The sequence below is a fragment of the Symphalangus syndactylus genome, chromosome 18, assembly GCF_028878055.3.
Source record: "Symphalangus syndactylus isolate Jambi chromosome 18, NHGRI_mSymSyn1-v2.1_pri, whole genome shotgun sequence".
Classification (NCBI taxonomy): Eukaryota; Metazoa; Chordata; class Mammalia; order Primates; family Hylobatidae; genus Symphalangus; species Symphalangus syndactylus.
In genome coordinates, this window is record NC_072440.2 from 96,987,209 (window position 1) to 97,001,111 (window position 13,903).

At 36.8% G+C, this 13,903-nt stretch overlaps 1 protein-coding gene across 1 annotated transcript in view; it reads left to right on the top strand.

Moving 5' to 3' along the window:
- NBAS (NBAS subunit of NRZ tethering complex) overlaps positions 1–13,903 on the top strand; it is a 387,713-nt gene that overhangs the window by 200,338 nt on the left and 173,472 nt on the right. Inside the window, exons 34-35 of the mRNA XM_055254044.2 lie at positions 1,979–2,136; positions 3,605–3,694. Of these exons, the coding sequence (XP_055110019.2) occupies positions 1,979–2,136; positions 3,605–3,694 (248 nt within the window). The remainder of the gene's footprint in view (positions 1–1,978; positions 2,137–3,604; positions 3,695–13,903) is intronic.

Consider the following 13,903-nt stretch of genomic DNA (forward strand, 5'->3'; position numbering starts at 1 on the left):
CTACCCACTTTTAAACAACCAGATCTCACAAGAACTCACTATCACAATGACAGCACCAAGAGGATATGATGTTAAACCATGAGAAATTGCACCCATGATCTAATCACCTCTCCCAAGGCCCCACCTCCAGCACTGAGGATTACAGTTCAACATGAGGTTTGGATGGGGACACAGATCCAAACCATATCAGATAGCACTGTGCTTTTCAAACCGATGTTGAGAAATTGGGAAGTGGTTTGCAACTCCAAAATTCTTCATATTGAAATTCAAATTCAAGTCTCTGCAGGATAATCAGATTTTATTGTAGAATAATTCCTCACGTAAGGAACACATTCTTCAGTGTGATAGGGAGTTTTTTGTTGTTGTTGTTGTTGTTTTCTTATCATGGGCTCTGTAGTAAATTGTCAACTTTCCATGGCTATGCTTGAATATGTGAGGAATATGTGAAGGCCCAAACACATCTTTCTACCCACTATCAATGTATTAATAGAGAGTGGTTAAAATGCAGGGCCTCACTTCATGATGACTCATGGAGCTCTGCACTAATGATTTGTGCAACTTTTGCATGTGTACTGTTAAAGAAAACATTATTCTGACACTTGTTAATAACAGCAAGGACTATTGTGATGTGTATGAAGACCACTGCGATAGGGGAGAGAGATTGGACTCAACTCTGAATACAACAAGGACAGCTGGACATTTGTAGCCAACAGGCTGACTGAAGCGTCAGTGGATAGAAAATTAAGAGGAGACATCAAGGGCAGGGTGATCCTTGCTAAAATGATTTAAGAGGACCTAGCTGAAGGCCGGCCAGGATCATCAGATATCACCGCTGAGGGATAAGTAATTTGATCAGTCCTTGAGAATTTGAGGATTCTGGCTAAACTGACTTAGTAGGATTTTTGCTAAAACTGGAGTATGCAGCCTAGCAAGGCTGGGGGCCAAGGTTAAGGCCTAGCTGAGAAGAGGGCTCAGGGTTGTCTGATTTACCTTTGGTCACAGAGAGGATCTTTGGCTTTACATCTATGAAAACATTTAAAACTCTCCAAAAATATTCAATATTTTACAACTTCAGCATTAGCAAATTGTTTTCATAAATGAGCTGTGTTCCATAATATTAACAGAGTGATTTTGCAACATTAAATTTAGAATAACTATGGCTCTCTGTGAAAATGTACTGATCTAAATTGTTCATATGGAGAGCTTTATAATGATTTTATTCTGGTAAGGGTAATATCTGAATTAACTTTTACTTCACATATTTGGAAAAAATTATTCTGTACTACAAGTTTTGTACTTATATAAATAGGCCTAAGGCTGGAATTCCTTCAAATGAGAATAAAAATGTATTTTAAGAATTCAGAGTATAATATATAGGAAAAATATCCCTGCTGGGAGTTGAGGGGTGATTCAGTCACTGTCCTTAGATGTCTGTCTTATCTATAAAGTGAGTGATTCTGTATGAGGATCTATCATAATGTCTCTTTTTCTAGCACTTTGCAGTTTACATGTGCTTTTAAATACAAATGTTACTTAATTCCTTCAACAACCCAAGAGGAAGGTGTTATTATTGTCCTTGTAGGAAAAGAATTGTGATACTTTTGGCTCTTTCTTAAAGCTCTCACAGGAGTGCTAAGTAGCATGGTTGGACCAGGCCCTCAGGTCTTCTGAATTGAGATGGCTGCCTTTTCACAGAACACCAAATCCTTTGCATTTATTGTCAGTTAATCTAAAATTTAACAGAGTTTGTCAGAAACACTTGTCTAGAGTAGCATTGAACTTTCTGGATAATAAACCACCCTAATCTTTCCTAGCTTAGATTCTTATCTGTTTCTGCTTATAAAATAATGTGTCACTAATGACTGTGATTTTGCTTTGGTACCACAAAACCTGAGCAGGAAGCCATTGCATTTGTCATCTTAGATTGAATATTCTTCTTCTTTTGGGAATCATTTTTTTTTCCTTGCCAATTTTGCAGGTTATCCTAAAAGTTGGGATGTTTGTAGCCAGTTAGGACAATCAGAAGGTTACCAGGACTTGGCCACTCGTCAAGAGCTCATGGCTTTTGCTTTGACACATTGCCCTCCTAGCAGCATTGAACTTCTTTTGGCAGCTAGCAGCTCTCTGCAGACAGAAGTAAGTCCTTCGATAAAGGAAATCCTAACCTGTATGAAGTACATGTTGTTGGGTGTGTGTATCTGAGATATGTGGTCATTTAAAAAAATAGTATGAGAATTTTAATTTATGGAAGAAAACTAGATTGTCACTTATGGAAAAGGGACATGAAAATGTTAGGACATAACATAATGTTGCTGGCTTTATAACAGTAAGGAAGAAAGGATACAAGACAGCCTTGAGAAAGAAAGAAAGTAATATTTGGAAAGAAATTATTGAAAATAACGGGTAAAGTTAGTGTTGTGAATTAAACATATGCTAAATGGTCACGTAAAATATATCAGAAATCATATGGGTTAAAGCCAGTGGAGCAACCATTCCCTTAGGGATCCTTTGGAAATTGGAATTGGGGTGGGCTTTGGTTGGGGGAGATGCTGAATTTCCTAAAATTCACAGGATAGATCTGCATAGGAGAGGATAGTGCCCCTGTGGAGAAACACTGTTAAATGTATGAGGAGATTCTAGAATTCACATTTTCATCCCATAGTCATTCTCTTACAGTTGGTAGCTAGTCAGGCAGACATGAGCAAGACAGGAGAGGGCCCCCACACCCCACCAGGAAAGTCAGGCGACCATCAGATGGGTTAAGCAGTTGTCACACTGCCTCTGTAAAATAATAATTGGTTGCAGCCAGCACCAGGGAAAGACAGTTTCCCTATAGGTAGAAAAAAAACCGTGAAACTGGTGATCAGCAGCTTCCTGATAAGATCTCAGGAGTTGCCCAGTGAGCTCAAGCATGTTCCCTAAGAGGCAAAATGGTGGAGTTTCACTGGCATATGACCTGTGAGGGCATTCCACTGGAGAAGGGAAGAACGCTGCAGCTGGGCATGCGTACAACTCCTGTAGACACACTGTGCACACACCCCTCCCATCGCCAGCAGGCCATTGCACGTGTGCACAACCCACCCCAAGGGAAGAATCAGGAGAGAAGGGACACAAGAACCTGGAAGTATGCCAGGATGTAAAGCTCTAAGCCAAAAGTCAAACCCCGCACTTGTCCTTCAGATCCCTCCTTTGGGCCTCTTCCAGGTGTATCTTCCTTCCTTTCATTCCTGCTCTAAAGCTTTTTAATAAACTTTCACTCTTGCTCTAAAACTCCCCTCAGTCTCTTTTTCTGCCATATGCCCCTCAGTCAAATTTTTTCTTCTGAGAAGGCAAGAATTGAGGTTGTTCTAGACCCGAACATACACACTGCCTGTAACAATTCATTACATTGTATATCAGTTTTTTTCACACTTGATCCCCACTTCTGAAACCACTGCATCCTTTTGAACCTGTCTGTGAAGTCCTGAAGTCTGTTACCAAAACTAATCATTATGAAAAGGTAATTTTCTTTTTAAATGTACTTTTTAAATTTCAAGCCTATATTGTGATGAGAAGTAAATTTAAAAACGTAACTCCTTTACAATATAGCCTATTCTTGTTTTAGATTCTTTATCAAAGAGTGAATTTCCAGATCCATCATGAAGGAGGGGAAAATATCAGTGCTTCACCATTAACTAGTAAAGCAGTACAAGAGGTAAGTTAAAATGAGGGAGAGGAGTTTGAAAGGTGGCTGAGAGTGGAATAAAATGGGATTACCTAACCTTGTGGATGAGAGGGGTTTCGTGTGTGTGTGTGTGTGTGCAGACCACTTTTCTTTTCAGCTTTTGTATGCGTGTGCGAAATATAACATTCATATAGAAAAGTATACCAAAAATGTCCAGCTCAATAAATTATCATGAAGAAGACACTCATGAAACTACAGGTAAAGAAGCAGTACCTAACCACCTTCCAAATCCCCCAGACCCTCTCCTTATTAAACTTCCTTTTTTTTCGATGGAGTCTCACTCTTTCGCCAGGCTAGAGTGCAGTGGTGTGATCGCTCACTGCAACCTCCACCTCCCAGGTTCAAGTGATTCTCCTGCCTCAGCTTCCCGAGTAGCTGGGATTACAGGTGAGGGCCACCACACCTGGCTAATTTTTTGAATTTTTAGTTGAGATGCGGTCTCACCATGTTGGCCAGGCTGGTCTCGAACTCCTGACCTTAAGTGATCCACCCTCTTCAGCCTTCCAAAGTGCGTGGATTACAGGGGTGAGCCATCATGCCCAGCCTTCCGTATTTCGTTCCTTATAACTTTTCTCTACCTTCCCGGAGATCACCACTGTCCTGACTAATCCTGGTAACCAGATCTTTGTGATTTTTGTTTTTGTTTTAAATAATGTTGATACGTACCATACATACCATCAATATGATAGTTTAGTTTTCTCTGTTTTTGTATTTTATAGAAATAGTTATACTTAGTGTTATGTTTGTGAGATCCATTCATGCTGTTATATGCAACAGTAGTTTATTCATTTTTATTGCCATGTAGAAATTAATTTCGGTGTGCATAGTACAGTTTATTCATATGAACATTGATTGACCTTGGTTTGTTTTCAATTTTGGTGACTAAAAATAATGTGACTGTCATCGTTTGTACATGTCTCTAGTGTACATGGGCAAACAGTTCTCTCAGGCATATATTTAGCACTGGAAATGTGCGTTGTGAGATATGTATATAATTCAACCTAAATAGATAATGCCAAATGCTTTTCTTTTGTTTTACCAATTAGACTTTGAACAGTAGTATACAGGATTGCTAGTTACTCCAATTCAGGACATCGCTATTGTTGGTTTCCTAAACTTTGCCTGTTATCCCAAGTGTTTAATGATATCTAAGTAATTAATTTATATTTTTCTGATTACTAATGGGATGGAGATAGCTCAGGAGAGATCCTCTGTTTGAGGTGCTTGTTCGATTCTCTTGCTTATTTTGTGTTGGATTTTTGTTGTTTTCCTCATTGAGATTCGTATGAATAAAATTATCTGAAGCAATTAAGTCTATATGTGTTTCAGGATCTTCCATCTTGGGAGACAAAGGAGGAAGAGTATGCCCCCTGAAACCTGTCTTCTTTTGGTCAGTGTTTGCCTCAGGGAATTTAACTTTTCAAGACTGTTTCCAGAAACAGAATTAGCATTTTTTAGATCAAAGACAGTGGCCCAGTTTCTGACATCCCAGCTAGATAAATTAAGATGTGATGATTCTCTATATAGATTGGTTTTTCATGAGATTCCGTCAAATGGTAAGCTTCACTTTCACAGTGTAAAATGTCCTTTATTTTTCCTGTAACTATTTTGGGAGGCACCTATTGTGGTAAGTGAACTGCACTAACTTTTTTTTTTTGCTGTATCCATCTTGACAAAGTCATTAGTATTTGTGTACTTTAGAGTTACTTTTAGAACTCTGGTACAAAGCTTCAGTTGTGGAGTCTATTGATGGAATTAGGGCAAAGATACTTAGCTTTTGCCCAGAGTAGAATATATGCAACTACCCCTTTCTCAACTCTTTTTTTAATATTAAAATTTAATTTGGTGAACATGGATCTAATATGCATGTGTACTCCCAGTTCAATACTAAGTAATCTGATTATCTCAAAGAGGGTTGTAATGTTACTTTTTGCCCCAATGGAATTTTTGCCTCTTCCTCCTGCAGTGGTGACTCTAGGACAGCACTGCCAATAGAACTTTCTTCAGTGAAGGAAATATGTCGTACCTGCACTGTTCATCATTGTAGCCACTGGTCACACAGAGCTATTGGGCACTTGAAATATCACTAGTGCACTTAAGGGATCACATTTGAAATTAAATGTATTTAATTAATTAATTTATTTTCAAGATGAGGTTTCACTCTGTTGGCCAGACCGGTCTTGAACGCCTGGCCTCAAGTGATCCACCAGCTTTGGCCTCCCAAAGTGCTGGGAATACAGGTGTGAACCCTGCATCCAGCCTTAAATTGTATTTAATTTAAATTTAAATAACCACATGAAACTACTGTCTACCAGACTGGACATCAGAGCTCTAGAAGATGCACCATTCAGTGGAGGGTGGCATTCAGCGCCATCACTGCAGGCAGTGGACTTCTTTTGTTGTTGTTGCACTCACTCCCTTCAGATGGCAGCCATAGCATTTTCTAGGGTCCTAGAGTGATGTGGATACACTTCGTCCTTTGGCATGTTTTGATTTGTGGTTGTACTGAATAGCAACTATTGTTTTCCCTCATTGGATGTGGAAACACATTACATTTCTTTGCTGTTCTCTCTGTGGGATTCAGAACAGTTCTTATACTAGCTGATGGGTCACTAAATGTTCCACGTATTAGGAGGAGTTGTCTTTCAAGGTCCAATTGAAGACCTACTTTTCATGAGATCTTTATCTGAAGTTTTGTTCCTTTTGAACCTCTGATCCCTCCACAACTTGTCCAGTCACATCTCCTACTCTGCCTGCCTCCAGCATCATCCCTTTTCATGCCTTTCAAACATCTGTTATGTTCCGGTGGTGGGGAACATATCACCATTTTCTGTGCAGGCTCTTTGGTGCCTTTTGTGTTATTTTATAGAGTGTTTGGAGGACACTTCTTATCTTGTGCTCTTGTGCTCTTGTGCTTGTCTTGTGCTCTTATCCCTTCCATATGAGGTATTTTCTTTGTGAAGTTTTCCTTGAGTCTTTAATTGCCCCCTTCTCTATATTCCCTAAGCATTCTCTCTCACTGTTCCATTTTAGCACTTTACGGTGTGACGTGGTATTGTCTGGTCACTGGAGGTATGCCATCTATCTTTGTGTGCTTATTGTGCTTCTCAATTAGCGAATGCCTAGTTAACGTTTCACAAAGCTCAGTTGGAAACACCAACTGCATAATGATCAGTCAGTGGTAAAAATAAATTAGGAAGTGGATTTTTTTTTTCCTAAAATGAATTAGGAAGTGGATTTTCAGTCATCATGTGGTGCTACTGAGGTGCTGTGATGTTTTGGCCAGTGTGAGGAGTGTATCATTTTTCTGTTGAGCATGGAATTGCAATCTGTTTGCTAAGCTCAGCTTTATGAATTATTTGGAACCTGCTTGTTCTTTCCAAAATTTGTGAAAAGCCTTTTGTGACTTTGGGGACTTCTATTTTCTGCTTCTACAGTGAATTACAGAGTGTCAGCCTGGCCTCTTGGTGGCGTCTTTGCAGTGGGCCATGCTGTGTTACTGCAGGTGGGCGCATGTTACTCTATTAAATCCCGTCGGTAAATGAAGGAGACCACTGGTAGTCCTCTACAAGTTCCACTTAGCAAGGAAAAGGAGTTCTTCCAAAATGATTGTCTTTTGCTTTTCTTTTTAAGCTCCTTAAAAGCTTTCCTGTGTGCCTTTGTCCCCTTTCAGCAAATTGTAATAGATCTAGATCTCATGAAGTGCTAGTCCAAACCCTCAATGCACGCATTATGGCTTTGATTTATGAGGCACATTTCAGAATGTTATAGCTACTATTATTAGGTTAAAATATAGTGCTTCGCTATAAGATGCTGTGTGTTACACATTAACAGTAGATATAATAACCACATTAAATTATAGCTCATAAATGAGAGATGACTTTATGTGTAATCTTCTTTAATACTTAAGACTTTCATTACTTCACTTGTGAAAATAATGACTTTTATTTATATATCCAAGCAAAATAAAGATGTAATTGTTATGCAGTAGCATTTATGTTAGTACAAATGGAGCCTACAAGTTTGAAGATATTGCTGTTGTCCCTGTGAACAGGATGTTTGTCTATAAATAGAACAAAATGCATATTTGTGAATAACTACCAAAATTACAGATTTCCAATTTCTCATTAATGTTGGTCATTATGCTTTTTAGATGGAACAGTATTCTACCACTTAGAGTATATTAACATTTTGTTTAGCTAGTATTAGGTATATCACTTAACCAATGGTGTTTTTTCTAGATAAATCTAATTAGAGTTAGAAATGGATTGTATACAAGGTTCCCATTAAAAAATCATTTGCACTGTGGGAAAGCTTGTTATGAGCATTTTAAGTGGCTACAGATTTATACGACTGGACTAATTAATGTTACAAACTTGAGCATGGGCTAAGTATAGAGCTAGTTTGAATTCGTAAAATTGTTGTTTAGAAATATTTAAATAAAAGTGAGCAGAATGTCAGTTATATTACAGTATCTTGGCCAGCATTTACTTCTTCCATTCACCAGCTGGTGGACATTTGGGTTGTTTCCATTTCTTAGCTATTTAGAATAATGCTGCTCTGAATATTGATGTAAAAGTCTTTGTATGGAAATATGTTTTGATTTCTCTAGATGTAGAATTTCTGCATTGTTTGTTATATTATGTCTAACATCCGAAGAAACTGCCAAACTTTTTGTTTTCCAAAGTGTCTGCACATTTTTTACATTTCCACAAGGAATAAGTTAAGGTTCCAGTTTCTCTACATCCTTGCTAATGTGTGCTATTAACTGACTTTTTTTTTTTTTTTTAATTTTACTTTAAGTCCTGGGATACATGTGCAGAATGTGCAGGTTTGTTACATAGGTATATGTGTGCCATGGTGGCTTGCTGCACCTATTGACCTGTCATCTAAGTTTCCTCTCCTCTCCCGCGACCCCTCAACAGGCCCTGGTGTGTGTTGTTCCCCTCCTTGGGTCCATGTGTTCTCATAGTTCATCTCTCACTTATGAGTGAGAACATGTGGTGCTTTGGTTTCTGTTCCTGTGTTAGCTTCTAGCTTCATCTGTGTCCCTGCAAAGGTCACGATCGCATGCCTTTTTATGGCTGCATAGTATTCCATGGTGTATATGTACCATATTTTCTTTATCCAGTCTGTCATTGATGGACATTGGGTTGGTTCCATGGCTTTGCTTTTGTAAATAGTGCTGCAATAAGCATATGTGTATATGTGTCCTTATAGAAGAATGATTTATATTCCTTTGAGTATATACCGAGTAATGGGATTACTGGGTCAAATGGCATTTCTGGTTCTAGATCCTTGAGAAATTGCCATACTGTCTTCCACAATCATTGAACTAATTTACATTCCCACCAACAGTGTAAAAGCATTCCTATTTCTTCACAGCCTTGCCAGCAGCTATTGTTTCTTGACTTTTTAAATAATCGCTATTCTAACTGGCATCTCATTATGGTTTTGATTTGCATTTTTCTAATGACCAGTGATGTTAAGCTTTTTGTCATATGTTTCTTGGCAGTGTAAATGTCTTCTTTTGAGAAGTGTTTGTTCATACCCTTTGCCTACTTTTTGATGGGGTTATTTTTTTTGTTGTAAATTTGTTGAAGTTTCTTATAAATTCTGGATATTGGATCTTTGTCAGATGGGTAGATTACAAAAATTTTCTCCCATTCTGTAGGTTGCCTGTTCACTCTAATGCTAGTTTCTTTTGCTGTGCAGAGGCTCTTTAGTTTAATTAGATCCAATTTATCAATTTTGGCTGTTGTTGCAATTGCTTTGGCGTTTTTGTCATGAAGTCTTTGCCCATGCTGTTGTCCTGAATGGTATTGCCTAGGTTTTCTTCTAGGGTTTTTATGGTTTTCGGTTTTACATTTAAGTCTTTAATCCATCTTGAGTTAATTTTTGTATAAAGTATAAGGAAGGGGTTCGGTTTCAGTTTTCCTCATATGGCTAGCCAGTTCTCCCACTACCATTTATTGAATAGGAAATCCTTTCCCCATTTCTTGTTTCTGTCAGGTTTGTCAAAGATCAGATGGTTGTAGATGCATGGTGGTATTTGTGAGGTCTCTGTTCTGTTCCTTTGGTCTATATGTCTGTTTTGGTACCAGGACCATGCTGTTTTGGTCACTGTAGCCTTGTAGTATAGTTTGAAGTCAGGTAGCATGATGCCTCTAGCTTGATTCTTTTGCTTAGGATTGTGTTGGCTAGATGGTTTCTCCTTTGGTAGTTTGATGGGGATAGCATTAAATCTATAAATTACTTTGGGCACTATGGCCATTTTCATGATATATTGATTCTTCCTATCCCTGAGCATGGAATGTTTTTCCATTTGTTTGTGTCCTCTCTTATTTCCTTGAGCAGTGGTTTGTAGTTCTCCTTGAGAGGTCCTTCACATCCCTTGTTAACTGTATTCTAGGTATTTTATTCTCTTTGTAGCAATTATGAATGGAACTTTATTCATGATTTGGCTCTCTATCTGTCGTAGACATAAAGGAATGCTTGTGATTTTTACATACTGATTTTGTATCCTGAGTCTTTGCTGAAGTTGCTTATCAGCTTAAGGAGTTTTGGGGCTGAGATAATGGGGTTTTCTAAATATAAAATCATGTCTTCTGCAAACAGAAACAATTTGACTTCCTGTCTTCCTATTTGAATACCCTTTATTTCTTTCTCTTGCCTGGTTGCCCTGGCCAGAACTTCCAATACTGTGTTGAATAGGAGCAGTGAGAGAGGGCATCCTTGTCTTGTACCAGTTTTTAAAGAGAATGCTTCCGGTTTTTGCCCATTTAATGTGATATTGGCTTTGGGTTTGTCATAAATAGCTATTATTATTTTGAGATATTTTCCATTAATAATTTATTGAAAATTTTTAACATGAAGGGATGTTGAATTTTATCAAAGGCCTTTTCTGCATCTATTGAGATAATCATGTGGTTTTTGTCATTGGTTCTGTTTATGTGATGGATTACATTTATTGATTTTGTATTTTGAACCAGTCTTGCATCCCAGGGATGAAGCCAACTTGATTGTGGTGGGTAAGTTTTTTGATGTGGTACTGGATTCGGTTTGCCAGTGTTTTATTGAGGATTTTCGCGTCGATGTTCATCAGCGATATTGGCCTGAAGTTTTCTTTTTTTGTTGTGTCTCTGCACAGTTTTGGTATCAGGATGCTGCTGGCTTCATAAAATGAGTTAGGGAGGAGTCCCTCCTTTTCAGTTGTTTGGAATAGTTTCAGACGTAATGGTCCCAGCTCCTCTTTGTGCCTCTGGTAGAATTCGGCTGTGAATCCATCTGGTCCTGGGCTTTTTTTGGTTGGTAGGCTATTAATTACTGCCTCAATTTCAGAACTCATTATTGGTCTATTTCAGGGATTCACCTTCTTCCTGGTTTAGTTTTGGGATTGTGTATGTATGTGTCCAGGAAATTATCCATTTCTTCTAGATTTTCTTGTTTATTTGTGTAGAGGTGTTTACAGTATTCTCTTATAGTAGTTTGTATTTCTGTGGGGTTAGTGGTGATATCCCCTTTATCATTTTTTATTGTGTTTATTTGATTCTTCTCTCTTTTTCTTATTATTTCAGCTAGCAGTCTATTTTTAACTGGCTTTTTGATAGAATTTTTTTATTAAAGCCATTCCTATATATGTGCTGTCTCATTATGATATTTGTTTGATATTTATATCCCAAGTAACTAAGGATGATGAGCTCTTTTTTTTTTCATGTGCTTATTGGCTGGCTATTCTTATACTTTCTTAATGTAATGGTGTTCAAATATTTTGCCCATTTTTTAACTTGGTTATTTGTCTTGTTGAGCTGTAAGAGGTTTTTTATTTTGTTTTGTTTTTTAACATCTTGCAGTCAAGTGTTTTTTTTTTTTTCAGATTTATGATTTTAAAGTATTTTTGCTCTCAGTGTATATTTGACTTTTTGTTTTCTTAATGCTGGCTTTTGAGGTACAAAAAATGTTTAATGTTCCTGAAGTTTTGTTTATTAATATTTTCTTTTATGTATTATATTTCTGTTGTTATATCTAAGAAATCTGTGCCTAACCCAAGATTGCAAAAATTTACTCCTGTGCTTTTTTTCTGAAAGTTTTATAGTTTTTAGTGCTTATATTTATTTATTTACTTATTTAAGTAAGAATAAGTTGTCCCTTTTATGAAATAAGTATAGACTTGAAGGCTATCCATCTGTAAAAAGATGAAATTAGAACTTTACCTCGTATCACACATAAAAATTAACTCAATAGAATCATGTTTGTTTTGTTTTCTTTATCTTATGATACTTATTCTTTCTTAGTAGATTTTAAATTTCACATTTAGTACACACAAAGATGCAAATGAATTATTTTGAAGTTTTAAATGAAATAATTTTATTTGGGCTGAATTTTTGTTATAATTATTGCTTTATTGATTTTTCTCCAGTTAGTGTACTCAAACAGGAGTTTACCATCCCATGTTGACTGGAGTTTATAATGTTTTCTTTAGTTACAGAAATAATGCAAGCTTTAATTTTAATAATTCATTTATAGGGAAATAAGGGATATTGACATTATCCGGCACACTATATTTCTTGAAAGTAAAAGAAATTAGATGTGAAACATGTATGATAAAATAGATACATGGATATATGTGTAACTTTATACTTTCTGCTTTTTTAAAATATAAAAATAATTTAATAAACAATACATTAATATGTGTGAAAGACAAAGTTCTCTCTTTTTCCTCCCTCTGATCTTTCTATTCTCTGATCTTTCTGAGCCCCATGAATCCCACTGCTTAGATATAAACATTTCTAATTTCATATGTTTCCTTCCATATTCCTAAGTACAGACAGATTTTCTGTATAGCTTCTCCTCTGTCTCCTGGAGGTTTATTATTTTGTTTTGTGAACTAAAATGAATTCATACTGCATATATTATTTTGCAGCTTACTGTTTCATGTAATACCGGTATGTGTTGTTGAATCTGCCCTCGTGATTCCATGTAGACCATTTACATAATGGCATCATGGTATTCATTGGATGCATGTACCATGATTTATTGTTTTATTTATTTATTTATTGTATGCTTTATTTATTGTTTACTTTGCTTTTGTACATTTAGATTGTGTCCAACTTTTCTCTATTTTAAACTAAACTGCACTATGCGTTTTACATACACATCTTTTCATACTCATGCTAGTGTTGTTCTGCAATAAAATGGTAGAAATGGGCTCCTGGGATAGGTAATTTCCTATTTTCTTGTGGTTTATTTTTATAACTTTGTGTAAATGCTCACTTTGTTTTGTTTACTGTTGATACCAGCACATCACTGGAAGCATGGTATGTCCTCATTAATTTTTGTTTAGTTGTTTTTTGGACAGTATTGCCTGATGAGTGTTCTCTGTGGAAGATTCAGTTTACAGTGATCATGACATCAGTGATCTGGATGGTAACACAGTGCCAACACAATTCAGAACATCCATTTCTGCATTTTAGTCAGCATATAGTTCTGACCAAAGAAGGAAATACTTTGCTCATTGTCATGCTTCTGGGATAATATCTTTACTTATTTGATAGCTTGATACGCAGGAGTGTGAATCATGATTTTGATTAGATTGGCAAATTTACATCATAGATTTCCATTCCTCACAAAGGTTTATACTAGTCGCTTCCTCTTTTAGCACCACTGTTAGAATTTTATTTTCTTCTATCCTGCTGTTTCTTCATAAGGCCCATGCATTTCTGATATATTTTTTATGTTTTAAAATAACTGTGTTTATAATAAACAATACATTTTTTAATCTATTGTTATTTATTGAGTTATTAATTGCTATTTAAATTCATTTGCAAAAGACATTTTCCAAAAAATAATACATTCAAGTTTTCTATCTTAGTTACAGTGTAATCTGTGGGTGTTAACAGTTTCCTATTTATTTATTTATTTATTTATTTGAGACAGTGTCTCTCTCTGTTGCCCAGGCTGGAGTACATTGGCACTATCTTGGCTTACTGCAACCTCCGCCTCCTGGGTTCAAGCGATTCTCAAGCATCTGCTCCCTTAGTAGCTGGAATTAAAGATGTGTGCCACCACACCTGGTTAATTTTTATATTTTTAGTAGAGACAGGGTTTCGCCATGTTGGCCAGGTTAGCCTTGAACTCTTGGCCTCCAGTGATCTGCCCACTTTGGCCCCCTAAAGCACT